A 15447-nucleotide genomic window follows, 5' to 3' on the forward strand; every position below is an offset into this window, starting at 1 on the left:
TTTCATGGAAGTGGTCTGATACGATATTTCTTGTGCCTAATCTATATATTCACCTTTGCTTTGTTTAAATAAACTTTTAAAAAGAAAAAGTATTTATTTTGAGAGAGAGAGCAGGGAGGGCAGAGAGAGAGTCCCAAGCAGGCTCTGTACTGTGAGCCTGGAGCCCAACGCAGGGCTTGAACCTACAAACCATGAGATCATGACCTGAGCCAAAATCAAAAGTCAAGACACTTAAGCAGCTGAGCCACCCAGGCACCTCTCTTGTTTACTTTCTTTTCTATTATTTACTATTCTCCTCTTTTCTTTCCTTTTCTTTTCTTGTTTACTTTTCTAAAATGTTCTTCCCAATCATTTAATTGTACTTGTTTGCTCCTGATTTTCATTAATATATTTGGTTATACATTTGTCTGTTTTACTCTATAAAGCAATGAACTGGAGAAATCCCAGTATACCAGGATATGTGTATAAAATAGTGACTTATTAATAAAATTGAAATATTGGAGGCAGTATCTTTGGGGCACAATGTGGTAAGGTCCTGAATTTTTATCTTTTTGAGAAATTCTAAAAGTGCAGCTCTCTTGTCTTCACTTCTCCTAACATTTCAGTTACAACAAGTTTAGTAATCTTTACTTTCTTTGGTCTAATAGCAATGGTACTAGAATCCATTCATGTTGTGAGTGTGTACCATGTCCAGCAGTGGTAAGCACACAGTAAACTCTTAACGAAAGTATATTCACTTAAAAGGCCTCCTTATCATTTCTTCTTGTCAGGGTGCCTAACATGGGGGAGTGGAAGGCTACAGTTCAAATACTGGCAGCTTTTAAGTATCAGAAGCTGACTTACAGCTTGATCTTAGTTTATGACCTGGCTTTACTGATTAAGACAACTCAAGCTGCAGGAAGCAGAGCTTCCTCTGCTTTGAGTCAGCCGTCACTGTTCTACCCTTGGGAAATTGTTCAGGGTGTGATGACGCATTCCAGCTAGGTTATATTTTCTCATTGCCCCGGTTTTGATCTGTTCCCACCTTTCTTGGGTTTTATCTGTTATTTACCGTGAGAAGGCATAACCATATGTTTGATTTTTAGAAGGGCTAAGCTTTTCTTACTTAAACTATGAGAATTTGCTTATATAAACTCCAGAGTTCAGGGGCGCCTGGGTGGCTCAGTGGGTTAAGCGTCCGACTTCGGCCCAGGTCATGATCTCACAGTTTGTGAGTTCAAGCCTCTCATCGGGCTCTGTGCTGATAGCTCGGAGCCTGGAGCCTGCTTCGGATTCTGTGTCTCCCTCTCTCTCTCTCTGCCCCTCCCTAGCTCACGCTTACTCTCTCTCTGTGTCAAAAATAAAAATAAACTTTAAAAAAAAAAATTTGAACTCCAGAGTTCTTCGGTGAGTTCCAGTCCTCTGGTACACGTGACCTGGGCCATTCTCAGAATTGTAGGTTTCTAGGCCTAAATAATCTGTTATATCATTAAGAGGTCTAGTATATAAGATCTCTTCCTGGCCCCAAAATATGGTGTAAATTTACCATTCACTATCTTCAGCTTGGTTAAGGCTAACCTGTTCCTCATTTTTAGGTTAAATTTGTACTTTTTCCCCTGTTGAGACCAATAACCTTGACCCAAGAATGAATGCAAGGACCAAGTCTCCAAAAACAAAAAAGTTTTTGTATATTCTTGTGAACTGCATTTGTCATATAAATTACTTTCACCATACATATTTATTGCCGTGACTTTGTGCTGTTCTTCCTGTGGTCCCTTAATTTTGCTTTTAATCAAGATTTTTATCCCATTTTTGATCTTTAGAAAAATTAAAGTGTGGGATCTTGTAGCTGCTTTGGACCCCCGTGCTCCTGCAGGGACGCTGTGTCTACGGACCCTTGTGGTAAGAGCCTTGAGGGGGCTGGGGAACAGGAAGGGGAAGGAATTAAACATTGATGTGCTGTGGAATACAGATCTGGATTTGATAGTTAGACGCTCACAAAACCTACTACTAAGTGGAAAGGCAACCAATACATGACAATAAAATATGTTTATATAGCGCCTTTCATCCAAAAGTGCTTTAGAGACTATATATGGAGAGGAACGTGGCAGCTGTTTAACAGCTGCACAGCAACTCTACACAACAGTTTAGTACAGGAAGTGAATAAGAATTCCGTATCCACCAGAAACAGTAGGGGGTACTTAGGGAGAGAGAACATAATTACTCAAATTGGAACCTGTCCAGAATCTGAGGACCTGCACACCTGTGCCTGCAAAAAGTGCCGTGGGAGCCTGTGTGAGCCCCCGGTCAGCCCCCTAGCTCTGCAGCCTGTTCAAGGCATGCCGCCTCCAGCAACATGAATCCTGTCTTTTTTATTCCTCATATACCCCCTTGCCGTGAACATCTTGACAGTTGAAGAAAGAAGTGACTCAAAAGGAGGAAAGTCACCTTTGAAAGTACTAAATTCTTTATCATGGTGTTCACCAAAGGCCCGGATGAGAAAATGGCCTAAGGTTAAAAGCAGCCGCCATTAGAAAAAGAAGATTAGGTGGGACACCAGGGAGCAGAGAATCTTTTGCACAACTCAGGAAAAAGATGAGAGCTAGCGTTTGAAGCCAGTGTTCTGAATCGTGACTCTCAACATTTGGCAGTCTCTGCTCTGGAGAAGAGAGAGAGACGTTTCTTTGTCTTAAGACTTTGTTGGATTTAAAGCTCTTTCTTGCAGCACCAGACCTACTTTGCCTGTGTTTCACACATGTTTTTAAAGTGTGCACTTTCATTCATTTGCAGCTGAACTAAGTCTGGTTTATTGTGAAGTATAATTTATACACAGCAAGTTTTAGCCTTTTTTAGTGTATTTTTTCTGAATTTTGCACTGGGTAAATACCTCAGTCAAGATCTAAAATATTTCTATCGTCCCAAAAACGATGCCCCCTTCATATCAATCCCCTCTCCTCCACCCCTAGCAACTATTCTTCTGATTTCTTCCTAATAGTTTTGCTATCTTATGAATGTCATATCAAGTAAATCATATAGTATGTAGCTTTTGCATTTGGCTTTTTTCACTTCATTCTAGATTCATTCATGTTGTTGCATGTTTTAGTGCTTTTTTTTTTTTTGTATTGCTGAGTAGTAGTCCATTGTGTGGATGAGCCAGTTTGTTTAATTGCTCACCAGTTTAAGGACATTTGGAATGCTTCCAGTTTGGGGTGATGCTGACGATATTCCCATACAGATTTTTGCGTATATATACTGTTTTCATTTCTCTTGGGTAAATACCCAGAGAGTAGGAGTGCAATTTCTGGGTCCTATGATAAGTGTGTGTTAAATTTACAAGAAACTACCAAGCTGTTTCCCAAAGTGCCATTTTGAGAATTCACAAATGCAAACCATTTTGTATTTCCATTGACTTAGTATGAGAGTCCCATTTTTCCACATCCTTGACCATACTCAGTATTGTCAGTTTTTTTAAGAATTATAGTAGTCTGAGTGGGTGTGTAGTGGTTGTAGTTTTAATTTGCATTTCTATGATAATTAATGGTGTAGAACATCTTCTTATTTGCTTATCTTCTTTTATGAAGCGTCTGTTCAAATCTTGTCCTCATTTATTTATTGAGTTGCCTTATTACGTTTTTAAAAACTGATTTATTGAGATGTAATCAACATACAATACAATGGACATATTTAAAGTGCACAACTTAATCAACTTTGACATAGGTACATACCAGTGAGACCATCCACTTCTGCCAAGATTGTGAACATATCTTCGTGCCCCCTCTGTAATCTCTTCTTCCCATCCCACCCCACTTCCTGCTATTCTAGTCCCCAGGCAGCCACTGATCTGCTTTCTGTCAGTATTGATTTGTGTGCATTTTCTAACTTTTATAAATGAAATCACACAGTATGTATTCTTTTTTGTCTGTTTTCATTAAGCCTAATTACATGTCATTGATTTGTGTCAATAGTTAATTTCTTTTTAAAAATTGCTGAGTAGTACTCCATTGCATGGTTATACCATAATTTCTTTATCCTTTTGCTGGATGATGAAAATGTGGGTTGTTTCCAGTTTGGGGCTATCATAAATAAAGTTTCTATAAACATTTATGTACAATAAAATGAACATATGCTTTGGTTTCTCTAAGGCAACTCATAGGAGCAGAATAGTTAAGTCATATGTCTCATATTTTTAGAAACTGCCAAACTGTTCTCCACAGCAGTTGTATCATGCAGTGGTGCATGAGAGTTCCAGTGACTCCACGTCGTCACTAATCCTTAGTACAGTCTTTTTGAATCATTCTAATAGTATGTTGTGGTACGTCATTGTGATTTTAATTTGCACATACCTAATGTTAATAATGTTGAGCATCTTTTCATGCATTTATTTGCCATCTGTATGTCTGCTTTGGTGAAGTATCTGTTTTGAATCGTTTGGTAATTTTTTTTAATTGACTGGTTTTCTTAGTTTTGAGATTTCTTTTACTTATTCAAGATACAAGTCCTTTAGGAGATACGTGATGCATACATATATTTTCCCAGTCCATGCTTTGTTTTTCATTCTCTTAAAAGTATCTTTTGAAAAACAGAGATTCTTCATTTTTATTAAGTCCAGTGTATCAACTTTTTCCATTATGGATTGTATTATTTGCAGTTACATCTTAAAAAAAAAAAAAAAATCTTTACCTAATCCAGTGTCACGGAGATCTTCCCCTGTGTTTTCTTCTAAAATTTCTGTAGTTTAGGCTTTACATTTTGGTCTGTGATTCATTTTGAGTTCATTTTTGTAGATGGTACAGATACGGATCGAAGTTCGTATCCAGTTGTTCCAGCACTATTTAGGCAATCCTCTGAATCGCCTTTGCAGCTTTGTCAAAAATCAATTGAGCATATATGTGTGGGTCTACTTATGGACCCTTTCAGTTCCATTGGTCTTTTTTTTTGCCAGTATCATACTCTCCTGGTTACTGCAGCTTTTTATTAACTCTTGATGTCAGGTAGTGTAAGTCCTCCAACTTCGCTCCTTTTCAAAATTTTTTGGGTCCTTTGAATTTTCATGTGAATTTTAGAATCTGTTTGCCAATTTCAACAACCAAAAAAAAGTAAAAGGGCTGAGATTTTCACTTGGGATTGTGATGAATCTAGATCAGTTTGGAGAAAATTGACTTCTTAACAACACAGAGTCTTCTGGTCCATGAACACAGTATATCTCTCCATTTGTTTAGGTCTTTAAAATTTTCTCCAACAGTGTTTTTTATACCTTTCAGGGTAAATAAAGGTCTGACACATCTTTTGTCATATTTATCCCTAAGTGTTTTGTAATTTTAATGCCATCATAAATAGTATTTTTTTTAAGTTTCGGGAGGTATTTAAAATTTCTAATTTCTAAACTGTTCATTACAAGTATATCAAAATACACTTTTACTTTTTTTATGATCTGTGTGCCTTTCATTTCTCTTTCTTGTTTTGTACTAAGACTTTCAGTACAGTGTCAAAAGAATTGGGAAGTGTAGATGTCCTTATCTTGGGGAAAAGACAGTTGGTCTTTTACCATTGTGTGTGTGTGTGTGTGTGTGTGTGTGTGTGTGTGTGTGTGTGTGTATACATATATTTATATTTTGTATATGTGTCTTGTATATATGTATATATTTTGTATATATGTATATACATACATGTATATATTTGTGGATACCCATTGATTAGGAAGTTTCTTTGTGTTCCTAGATTGCTGAGAGTTTTTATTGGGAATGGATTTTGTATAACTGCTTTTATGTGCATCGAAATGTTAAACCTAATTTTGTATCACTATAGATCCCATGAACATTAAAAGGATAATAATCAGGGACTACTGTGAACAACTCTGTGCCCCCAAATTTGATAACCTAGATGAAATGGACCAATTCCTCGAAAGGTATAATCTTCCACCACTCACATAGGAAGAAATAGACAATCTGAATGGGACTGAATCAGTATTAAAGAAATTTAATCGATAATTAATAACAGAATAATAATTACAAAACAGAAAGCACAGGCCCAGATGGGTTAACTGGTGAATTCTACCAAATTTTTAAGAATGAATTAATACCAATTCTTCACAATCTTTTACAAAAGATAGAAGCAGAGTGAATACTTTGTAACTCCTTCTGTGAGGGCAGCATGACCCTCATACCAAAAACAAAGGTATTACAAGAAAAGTACAGATGAGCCTGTCTCATGAACACAGATGCTCATCTATGAGCTCATTTACTTCTTGTGAAGAATGTAAAATGGTGCAGCCTCTATGGAAGGCAGTATGGGGTTTCTCAAAATATTGAAGATAGCATTACCATATGATCCAGCACTCCCACTTCTGTGTGTATATCCAAAAGTATTGAAAGCAGAATCTCACGCATATGCAGTTCATATCAGTATTATTCGCAGTAGCCAAGAGGTGGAAGCAACCCAGGTATTCATCAGCAGATGAATGAATAAACCAATGTGGTGTATATATATGTACAGTAGAATATTATTCAGCCTTAGGATATATTGTCACATGCTACAACATGAATAAAATGTGAGGACGTTATTTCAATTGAAACAGGCCAGTCACAAAAAGACAAAATACTATATTATTGCACTTACATGAAGTATCTACAGGTGATCAAACCCAGAAAGTAGAATGGTGGTTGCCAGGGGTTGGGGGGAGGGGGAAGAGATAGGGAGTTGTTGTTCAATGGGTATAGAGTTTCAGTATTGCAAGATGAAAAAGTTCTGGATGTTGATTGTACAACATTGTGAATGTACTTAACAACACTGAACTATACACTTAACGATAAATAGGTAAGATGGTAAATTTTATGTGGTTTTTACCATAATTCAAAATAAAATATATTTTTTTAATTTTTTTTTTAACGTTTATTTACTTTTGAGACAGAGAGAGACAGAGCATGAATTGGGGAGGGTCAGAGAGAGAGAGAGGGAGACACAGAATCCGAAACAGGCTCCAGGCTCTGAGCTGTCAGCACAGAACCCGACGCGGGGCTCGAACCCACGAACCGTGAGATCATGACCTGAGCCGAAGTCGGACGCTTAACCGACTGAGCCACCCAGGTGCCCCCAAAATAAAATATTTTTTAAAAATGCTAATGTAATGGCAAACACAATTGTGTGACTGATATGAGTTTATTAGGCAGGAGTTTTTGGTAATGTCTTAAACTGTTTGCTTAAGAGCTAAGTGTAGTCTTGTCACTGTCCTTACATTCAGTGATTTCACAATAAAGAAAATTTCTGTAATTATTTAAAAAGTAGTAGTATAAGCCAATAAAATGAAGTAACTCTTTTAAAAAGCCTCATCGAAGTATTAGCAAATTGAATTCAACAGTGTATTAAAAATGTACACTATCACCTAGTGGTATTTATTCCAGGTATACAAAACTGGTTTAATATTCTTTTAAAAAATCAACTATTTAATCCATCACATCAAAAAGCTAAAGAAGAAAAATCACGTGGTTATGTCAGTAGATGCAGAAAAGATATTTAGCAGAATCCAGTATCCATTCATGATAAAAACTCTCAACAAACTAGGAATAGAGGGGAACTTCCTCAACTTCATAAAGAGAAATGCAAATTAAAACTCTTATAAAAAACCACTATTCACCTACCAGAATGGCTAAAATTAAAAAGATTGACAGTATCAGTTTGCTGGAAGATGTGGAGCAGCCGGAACTCTGACACACTGCTGGCGGCAGTATAAACTGGCACAACTTTCATAAAACTTTCCCTGTACCTGCTAAAGCCAAACCTACCTCCTCTGTGGCCCAGCAGCTCTGTCTACCCAGGTGAAATGAGAGCATGTATCCATCAAAAAAACATGGACATGAATGTTCATAGCAGCTTTATTAAAGTAACCAAAACTAGGTCAGGCCATATGTCCACCACAGGAGAAAAGTTAAATTGTAGTGTGTTCAAATAATGAAATGCCAACCAGTAATTTAGAAAACGAACATTCCATGCAGTAACAAAGAGGAATCTTGCACTGTTGAGTAAAAAGATATATGCATTTATATATATATGTAATTCACAAACAAAAAAACGAATTGATAACGAAAGCATTGGGGTGAAGGTAGTATTGAGTAAGGGCCATGAGAGCACTTAAATTTTCATGAGTTTTGCAAGCCAGTTGACCTCACATGGGTAGCTTGAAATTAGCCACTGTAGGAATTTTTACATCGTGAAAATACGCGAATGCTTTTACAAATTGGGGAGAATTTGTTGATAAACCATTTCCCAGCGTGCCTCATATTACTGCTCATCAATCCTTGGCCTCTGACCGTAGAAGGATCCAGCAGATACAGAAAGAGGATAAGGCCAGGTAGGTACTGAGGAATGTTCTCGTTCAGCCTAAACCAAGGAGAGGTAGCAGTGAGAAACCAGCATACTCTTTGACATGGCTCAGCTGTAGTGAATGTAACTTTGTACAAAATCAGCTGACCAATATTTGAGTTTTCCATTGTGCCTTTAATCCAAATTACTTTTTCTCTGTGTTCTTGAAACAGCTAAATATTAGAGAAAAATATCATCATACCATAGTCTTTCCATAGATTCCTTTTGACATGTTGCTGAATTTGTGTCCTTTTGATTTTGAGTAGTTCAAAAGTTTTTGTTTCTGCTGCTTTAGGAGCATTCTGGAAGAGTTTTCCGACTCCAGTTTGATGAATTCCAGATTGTCAGTAGTTCACATGATGACACAATCCTCATCTGGGACTTCCTAAATGATCCAGCTGCCCAAGCTGAACCCCCCCGCTCCCCTTCTCGAACATACACCTATATCTCCAGATAAATAATCATACAGTGACCTCATACTTGCCCAGGTATGAAAAAGAATTGTGTACATAGCACGGTGGGTAGGAATATTGGCTGTAAGGTGTTGCTAGTTCATAGAGCCTTCTCTCGCCCTTTATCTCTACAATTCCTGTTAAGCAGGTAAAGCCAATAACATGAGACAGGGCTGGGACTGCATATTGGATGCTGTCTTTCATCAAGGTAGCTAACCTCTCAGTTCTAGGTGATTGTTGAACTAGATCTGGATGGTCCTTATGTTAGTAGAATGAATAATTCCCACCCCAGTTATCTGATAGGATTGTTAAGACAATAAAATGAGATTTGAATCCATTTCAAAACTAAGAGTAATGACCCATAAGCCTATGACTTTGTAGTTCCCATATCAAACCAGTTCCTGTAACAGAGACCCTTTAAACCAAGTAAATAATGTGTGAGTGGAAAATTTTCTTGGTGACATCTTTTGGCTGACTTCTCACAGCTCTGCTTTGTCAGTGTCATTGGATTATAAAAAGTGGCTTTTTTATCGTCATCCCCCCTCCTCATGCCCTCCAAAAAAGAAAAGAACTGTCTTTTGACCTTGCAAGTAGCTCTGCAGTTGGTGAGAACTCTGGGTACTCTCCCACTCGAGTCTGCAGCCTTCCTGTGCAGCAGGAGAACATCCTATGTTATGGTATATTCAGATCGCACCCAGTGTCAGGCAGTTCAGATCCATTCATCAGGCTATCATTGGGCTAGGAAAGCTGCACTCCTGGGCAGTGTTGCTGTCGTTATGGTTTCTTATTCCCTATGCCTACCTCACTTCTATGGCAGAAGTACAGATTTAGTACACTTTACTACACATCTTTTCATAGTGGTTCTTCTAAGTGGGGTGGTCCGTGCCCCTGCTGGGCTCACTTCATCGCTCGCTGCTCTCACAGAGGACATGTTGCTTCCTATCCCTCAGCCAAATCACACAGGCAGGCCTAGGTGAGGCTCCCTGGGCAAGCAACTTCCAGAGCCTTAGACTCCTTATTGGTAAGATGGGTTGCAGTCCCTATCTCACAGAGCTGTTGTGAGGATTGCCTTGAAGCATCATATGTAAAATGCTTAGAGCTTAGCACAGTGCCAAGCATAGAACAAGCCCTCAGTAAGAAGTGGTCATTGTTAGTAACACTATAATTGTCATGTACCCGTCCCCTCCTTTTGCCAAAATTTTCTCTTCATTGGATTGCTGTGGCATTTTGCCACTTAAAATATTCTTCCTGGTTCTCTGATTATGTCTCCTGTCTCCCCTCACCCCTAAAACACAGACATCACCGAAGAGTGTGTCTCGGGCTTTTCTTACTTTTTGAAGCTTCCTGTTTTGGTTGCCTTTTCTCAGCTCTCATCTCAATGTAGATGACTCTCAAACTTATATCTCTAGTCCCAACCTCTGTCTTAATCTCCATGCCACATTACCAGCCACCACCTACGCATCTGGCCTTGAAGGTACCAGAAGCCCATCCAGTGCACATTTCTAACAATCAGACTTTCATCTGTTCTGCTGGGGCCCTCCAGCCAAGTGGCCAGACAGCTTCACCCAGCTGCCCCACTCATGCTGGTGGCACAGCTGTGCTTCTGGCCACTCGGGGCCAGAACCTCAGAGCCAGCCTCATCTACTGCACCATTACAGGGAGCGGGTGAGAGCTTGATGATATACCCACCAGAGTCACTCTTAATCTCAAGGCATCAGAGTTACCCTGCATGAACGCTGGGGCCCTGGGCATGTCAGTGAGCCCCACCATGTCACCAGGCAGGCTACGTGGCCTTTGACAGAAGCTCCTGCTTGGCATGGGCAGAGAGCAGGTGTTAGGAAGGACCTCTGAGCCTTTCTCCCAATTGACAGCTGAGTTAATATTCTTCTCTCTCAGAGCAAGTGAGAAACGTAGGGAAAGGGACTAATGATTCTGTGCTCTGTTTTCACACAGGACTCATTAAAGTTGCGGTATTTAACATATCTGCCAATACCAGGATGAGCAACAACAGTAACAATCAAACTACTACCCACTTCCCCGGACTAGCCGAGGAACGGGGATTTGAGACTCCTGTTGGGACACAGTTGGTCTGCAGTCGACCCAGGATGGTCTACTCAGCACAGCTGACTGCTTCCGTGCTGCTATCAGAAGATGTCTTTTATCTTTTGTGAATGATTGGAACTTTTAAACCTCACCTCACCTCCCTCCTCCTTTCCTCTCTGCACCTGTTTTTCCTCATTTGGTTCCAGACAAAGATGACTTATAAATATATTTAGTGTTTTGCCAGAATCTCTCTTGCCTTGCCGTTAAGCAGAAGAACTAGTTTCCCTATATAGCCTTCTGGGAGACCAACTTCTAGGGGACAGGGGATACAACTTCAAGCCAGACAGCACCCAGTTTCTCCCTGTGAACTGCAGGAATGCCCAGCACCTGGCAGGATCAGCCCAGCCCCACTGTGCTTAAGAGGAGACAGCTGTCTTACGGCCTTTGGGGCAAGAAAGAAAGAGAGAAAACGAGAATCCACACTGGAAGATCTGGGCCTCTTTCCTTTCATCTCTTTCTCTGTTTCTGTCCCTCGTCCCCTCCTCCCCCGCCCCCCTTCAGCCTTTTTCTGCGCCACCTGAGAAGAAAGAGTATGAAGAGCGTAATCTCAGTTAACATGAGGCAAATCAGCGAGAAAATGCCACACCTGGAAGAGCTAAATGCTGTTCGGTCAAAATTTCAAACCCAAGCTTTTGCTGCAGATGACCCCATGTGGCAGCAGTGGGTTCTTAGAAGGTACCCCCATCGTATTTGCAACTCTTCTCTCTTCTTCTAACACCACCCCCCTCCAAAAACGGTGTGGGGTGGGGGGGCAGAAATTGCCTGGGCTCCATCAATGGCTGCCTCTTTTCTGGACTCAGCAGTCTCCTCGATTCCATGTAGAGTGTGGAAAGGAGTTGCTGATTGCATTTCCTCTCATTAACAATTAGATGTGTAATAAAAAGCATTGTACTTCATCTTAAATCACTGGTAAGGCTCAGCCTAAAGAAAGGTTTGAAATGGCCGGAGCCAGTTGCTGGGTGCATTCTGCATAATGGCTCCCATCTCTGATTTGCTCATCAGGGTCTGTGAGCACCCAGCGCCTATATCTTTGCCAAGATCACGATCAAAGCAGCTGAAGAAGTGGTCAGGGTTAAAAGTGGATTTCTTTCTCATTTAGAACAGTAAATATCATCTCTCAAAAAGCAAGCTAATCATCTCAACCTTGCACTGTAGAACCTTCTTCACGCATTTCCCAAATCCCATATTTATAAAAGGGCAGAGTTGCCAAAAAGAGGATCAGGGTGAAGTTTGGCACACAGGGTTTACTAACGGGGCAGACACTGCCTTCTCTTTCCTTTTCTTCCTCCTCCGGCCTTATTTAACTCTCCACTCTCCCCAACCAATAAAATTTCTCTGGATGTTGGTAAGCAACATAAACAAATGGACCTCAGCAAGAGCCAGGCCAACCTGGCCACTTGAAAGGCAGCTGTATGGGCATCAGGTGCAGGGCACATGTGCCACCCCAACCTGGGAACACAGGGTATACTATCAGCATGTGCCCAGCGTGTTTCCCAGGGCGGGCATGGAGCTGCCCCAGCCATCTTGTGTGGCATGGGCGCACACATCACAGGCTCTAGTTTCCCTTGGAAGCTGAGCAGTCAGGCCTGTCGTTTCTGTTCCTAATCAAAGCAGTTGAGTAAAAGCCCCTTTTAAACCAGCTGCTGTAGAAACATCAGAACAGGAGGCAGTTGCAGGTGACCTCAAAGCCAGACCACTTTTAGTTTAGCAAAGGGAAGAGGAAGAGAAAGCCATGTTCACTCTTCCCTCCTGATTTGACTGAATGTTGTTATTACATATTGGGAGGCAAGTTATGTATATGCATTTTTCCTTTCTGACTTCATGAGTGCTTTTAAGCTTTTGGTTCCAGGTTATATTCAGAAACTACTTCCCAGTGTAATATGTCCTTGCCTGGGAAATACTTTCTGAGTATAATTCCCTTCCCAGCTACCCAAATGCTACAGAGAAATGTTTTCTATTTAGCCATCATCAGAGTTCCTTGTCTGTTGTGTTGACTTTTTGGCTTTTTGCTTGGTTAAGGATTTTGCTACAGGTGAGGCAGAGGGCCATCAGCCCCGAATAACACACAGGTCAGGCATTACAGAGGCATGGATTTCAAGCTGTTTGAAAATATTGTCCAATAGCCATAACTTTACTAGCCCTTCTATTATATGCTGCTGTTTAAACGTGGGAGCTGTTGAATATTCATTGGTGCCCGGGGTTTTGCTCTCCCATCTAGGTTCACTTTAAGGTAGATTGTTTCTTAGATTGTTTTGAGGCTTGTCCAGTACATCATAAATGAGATCGAGAGTGGACCCTGCAGTCTGGAGCCATTAGCTCCATCGAGGATATTCTCCAAGTTGTCCTCTGCTGCTGATGGAAATGGGAATGAAGTGAAGTGGTCTGAAAAACTGAGTCAGTCACATTTCTCAGCTCTGGGGGTCATTTACCAGTTCATTGTAGAAGAAATAATCAGGTAAGTAGAAGTTCATTTCCAGAGAAGGTAAACCCCACTTACCGTCTCTGCATGATTTCAGTGGGAATTGATTATCACTAATCCCCAACTGGGCTAGAATAAATGTAAAGTTTGACCTTTTTAAAAAGAAAAGAGAAACAAAGAAAGTCTCAACACATTGAAAGGAATGGTAGAAAAGGAGCTAAAGGAGTCTCTTGACTCAGAAACGCCATGTCTCCATTGTAGCTTAGTCTCTTCTCACTAAAATTCCAGCATGGGCCTGAAAGAACTGTTTCATAAAGGTGGGAGGAAGCCCCTTCAAAGGCGGGCACACAAGGAGCGAGTGTACGCACCTGCACCCAGGAGCTCTCTGGGCACGTGGGCGCTCTCCAGTCACACTGGGGCTGCTTGGACAAAACCAGCATGCCTTGCTGCACGTGTGTGTATTTTCACTGCTGAGAACATCCTTTTCCTTTGTTCTGTGCAATTTGAAAGTGGACATGGATTGTGAATGGGAGGCGTTTTACACTTGTCCCTTGGCAAGATTTTTTCTGGTGACTCTTCACCAGAAACTTCAGAGACGGGACTCTCTGAACTCTATTGACATGTAATAAAGTCTGGCCCTCATAACTTGCTTCTGAACTAGAAAAAACCCTGGGACCCCTGAATCATTCTGTTTTCTGCTTGAGTAAGAAAAATCCTTTTTATTTTTCTTTTGTAAAGTCATAAGCTGAAGAGAAGAAAATATGCACTCTTCTCCCCTGCTGCCTTCTGGTACCCATTGGTCAGAGCAGCTGTGGTTGGTCTACTCTTTACTTAGCACTTGATTGTACATGGAAACCAAGGACTTGGGGTGGAGGGGGGTGGATATTGGAAATAATTAGAGTGGTTTTTTTCTCCTTCCTAAAAGTAGATTAGATACCTCGGTATTGTTGACCTTCTTGGCATCTTCCATTTACTTTAGATGGTAATACCTTCCTGCCTGAAGTGCAAGCCATCCCACCCAGAATAGTGCAGGCCTGAGAGCCTAGGCTGCAAGCTTAACTCTGGAGGAATCCAAAAGTACTTCCTGGCGGAAAAGGGGATGCTTAGATACCCACCACCTGTGACCATCATGCTCTTTGATGATCAGGTTTACCCTATCACTTTAACCCACATTTCCCATCTCCTTCCCTATTTGGATGAGTTGGACAGACTTTCCGAGAACCGGACAACATGAAAAGGTGCCCTTGCTTCTCTTTGCCTTCCTCTTTTCTCTCCTAGAATAACTCTCGCTTGTAACAAGCACACCCAAAGCCTGCAGGCTGAGTTAATCTCCCTGGGCTGATCGCTGACCGAGCAGAGCCTCTTACTTTACCATTGTCTCAACATAATCAGTGCCAGAAAGAGAGCCGTCTCCAGGGTAATAAAGCTGAGTTTTGCTTCTTGCTGTTTTTATCTGTACTTCATTTGTGACTTCAGAATCCTTGGAACTGAGGAGAGAAACCAAAAAAGCACGATTATGGCTGCCTGATTTCCAGTGGAACTTCCCGGAAACCTCTTCTGTTGGAAGTTGAGTACCTATGATCTAAAATTTCCTGGAGAAATTTAGAAAATTAGATGACCTCTAAAAGATGTGCTCTCCTCCAGCCCACCCAGCTGGCTCTCTCAGCTCCTGGTTGGCTATGTGTGTATTTAAGGATCAGTGCAGTAAATGGCATTATAAAGCGTCCCTTCCCCTCTATCCTTTTCTCCTCTTGGACACTGAAGGAAAAGACCAACAAGGAGGGTTAGACCTTTGGGTACCAAGGAAACTAACACCTTCCCAAGTCACTCAAGCCCATTCAGGCTGTTCTGAGGGATGTTCGTTGGACTTCAGCTATGGGGCAGGCCTGCCTGACGAGTGTGAGCTTCCCTGAGAGCTTTTGATTGGCTCAGCCCTCTGTTCTCTAGACTCCTAAGTACTGACTGCTTTGACTTCTGTGGTTATGTTATCGTGATATGTAGTCAAGGTACCAATATGTTCACAACCTAGGATCATGGTAAAATAGTGTGTTCTGGTTTTTTTTTTTTTTTTAACTGTTCAGAAAAAAAAAAAGTAACTTAAATTACAAATATAAGATTAAAGTGAGTTTTCTAAGTGTC

At 40.8% G+C, this 15447-nt stretch overlaps 1 protein-coding gene across 7 annotated transcripts in view; it reads left to right on the forward strand.

Moving 5' to 3' along the window:
• The window catches only part of BTRC (beta-transducin repeat containing E3 ubiquitin protein ligase), a 180320-nt gene extending 165570 nt beyond the window's left edge, over positions 1-14750 (forward strand). For 5 of the 7 annotated variants that reach the window (XM_003994340.6, XM_006938110.5, XM_003994341.6 and 2 more), the window contains 3 exons: positions 1803-1881; positions 8630-8822; positions 10740-14750. In XM_003994340.6, coding sequence (XP_003994389.1) covers positions 1803-1881; positions 8630-8791 — 241 coding nt within the window. In that variant the 3' untranslated portion in view covers positions 8792-8822; positions 10740-14750. Of the gene's footprint in view, positions 1-1802; positions 1882-2391; positions 5410-5784; positions 6642-8629; positions 8823-10739 lie in introns of those variants that run through there. The other 2 variants (XM_019813740.3, XM_019813741.3) reach the window with 2 other exon arrangements.
• Positions 14751-15447: the final 697 nt, after the last annotated feature.

This window comes from Felis catus, chromosome D2 (assembly GCF_018350175.1).
Source record: "Felis catus isolate Fca126 chromosome D2, F.catus_Fca126_mat1.0, whole genome shotgun sequence".
Taxonomy (NCBI): Eukaryota; Metazoa; Chordata; class Mammalia; order Carnivora; family Felidae; genus Felis; species Felis catus.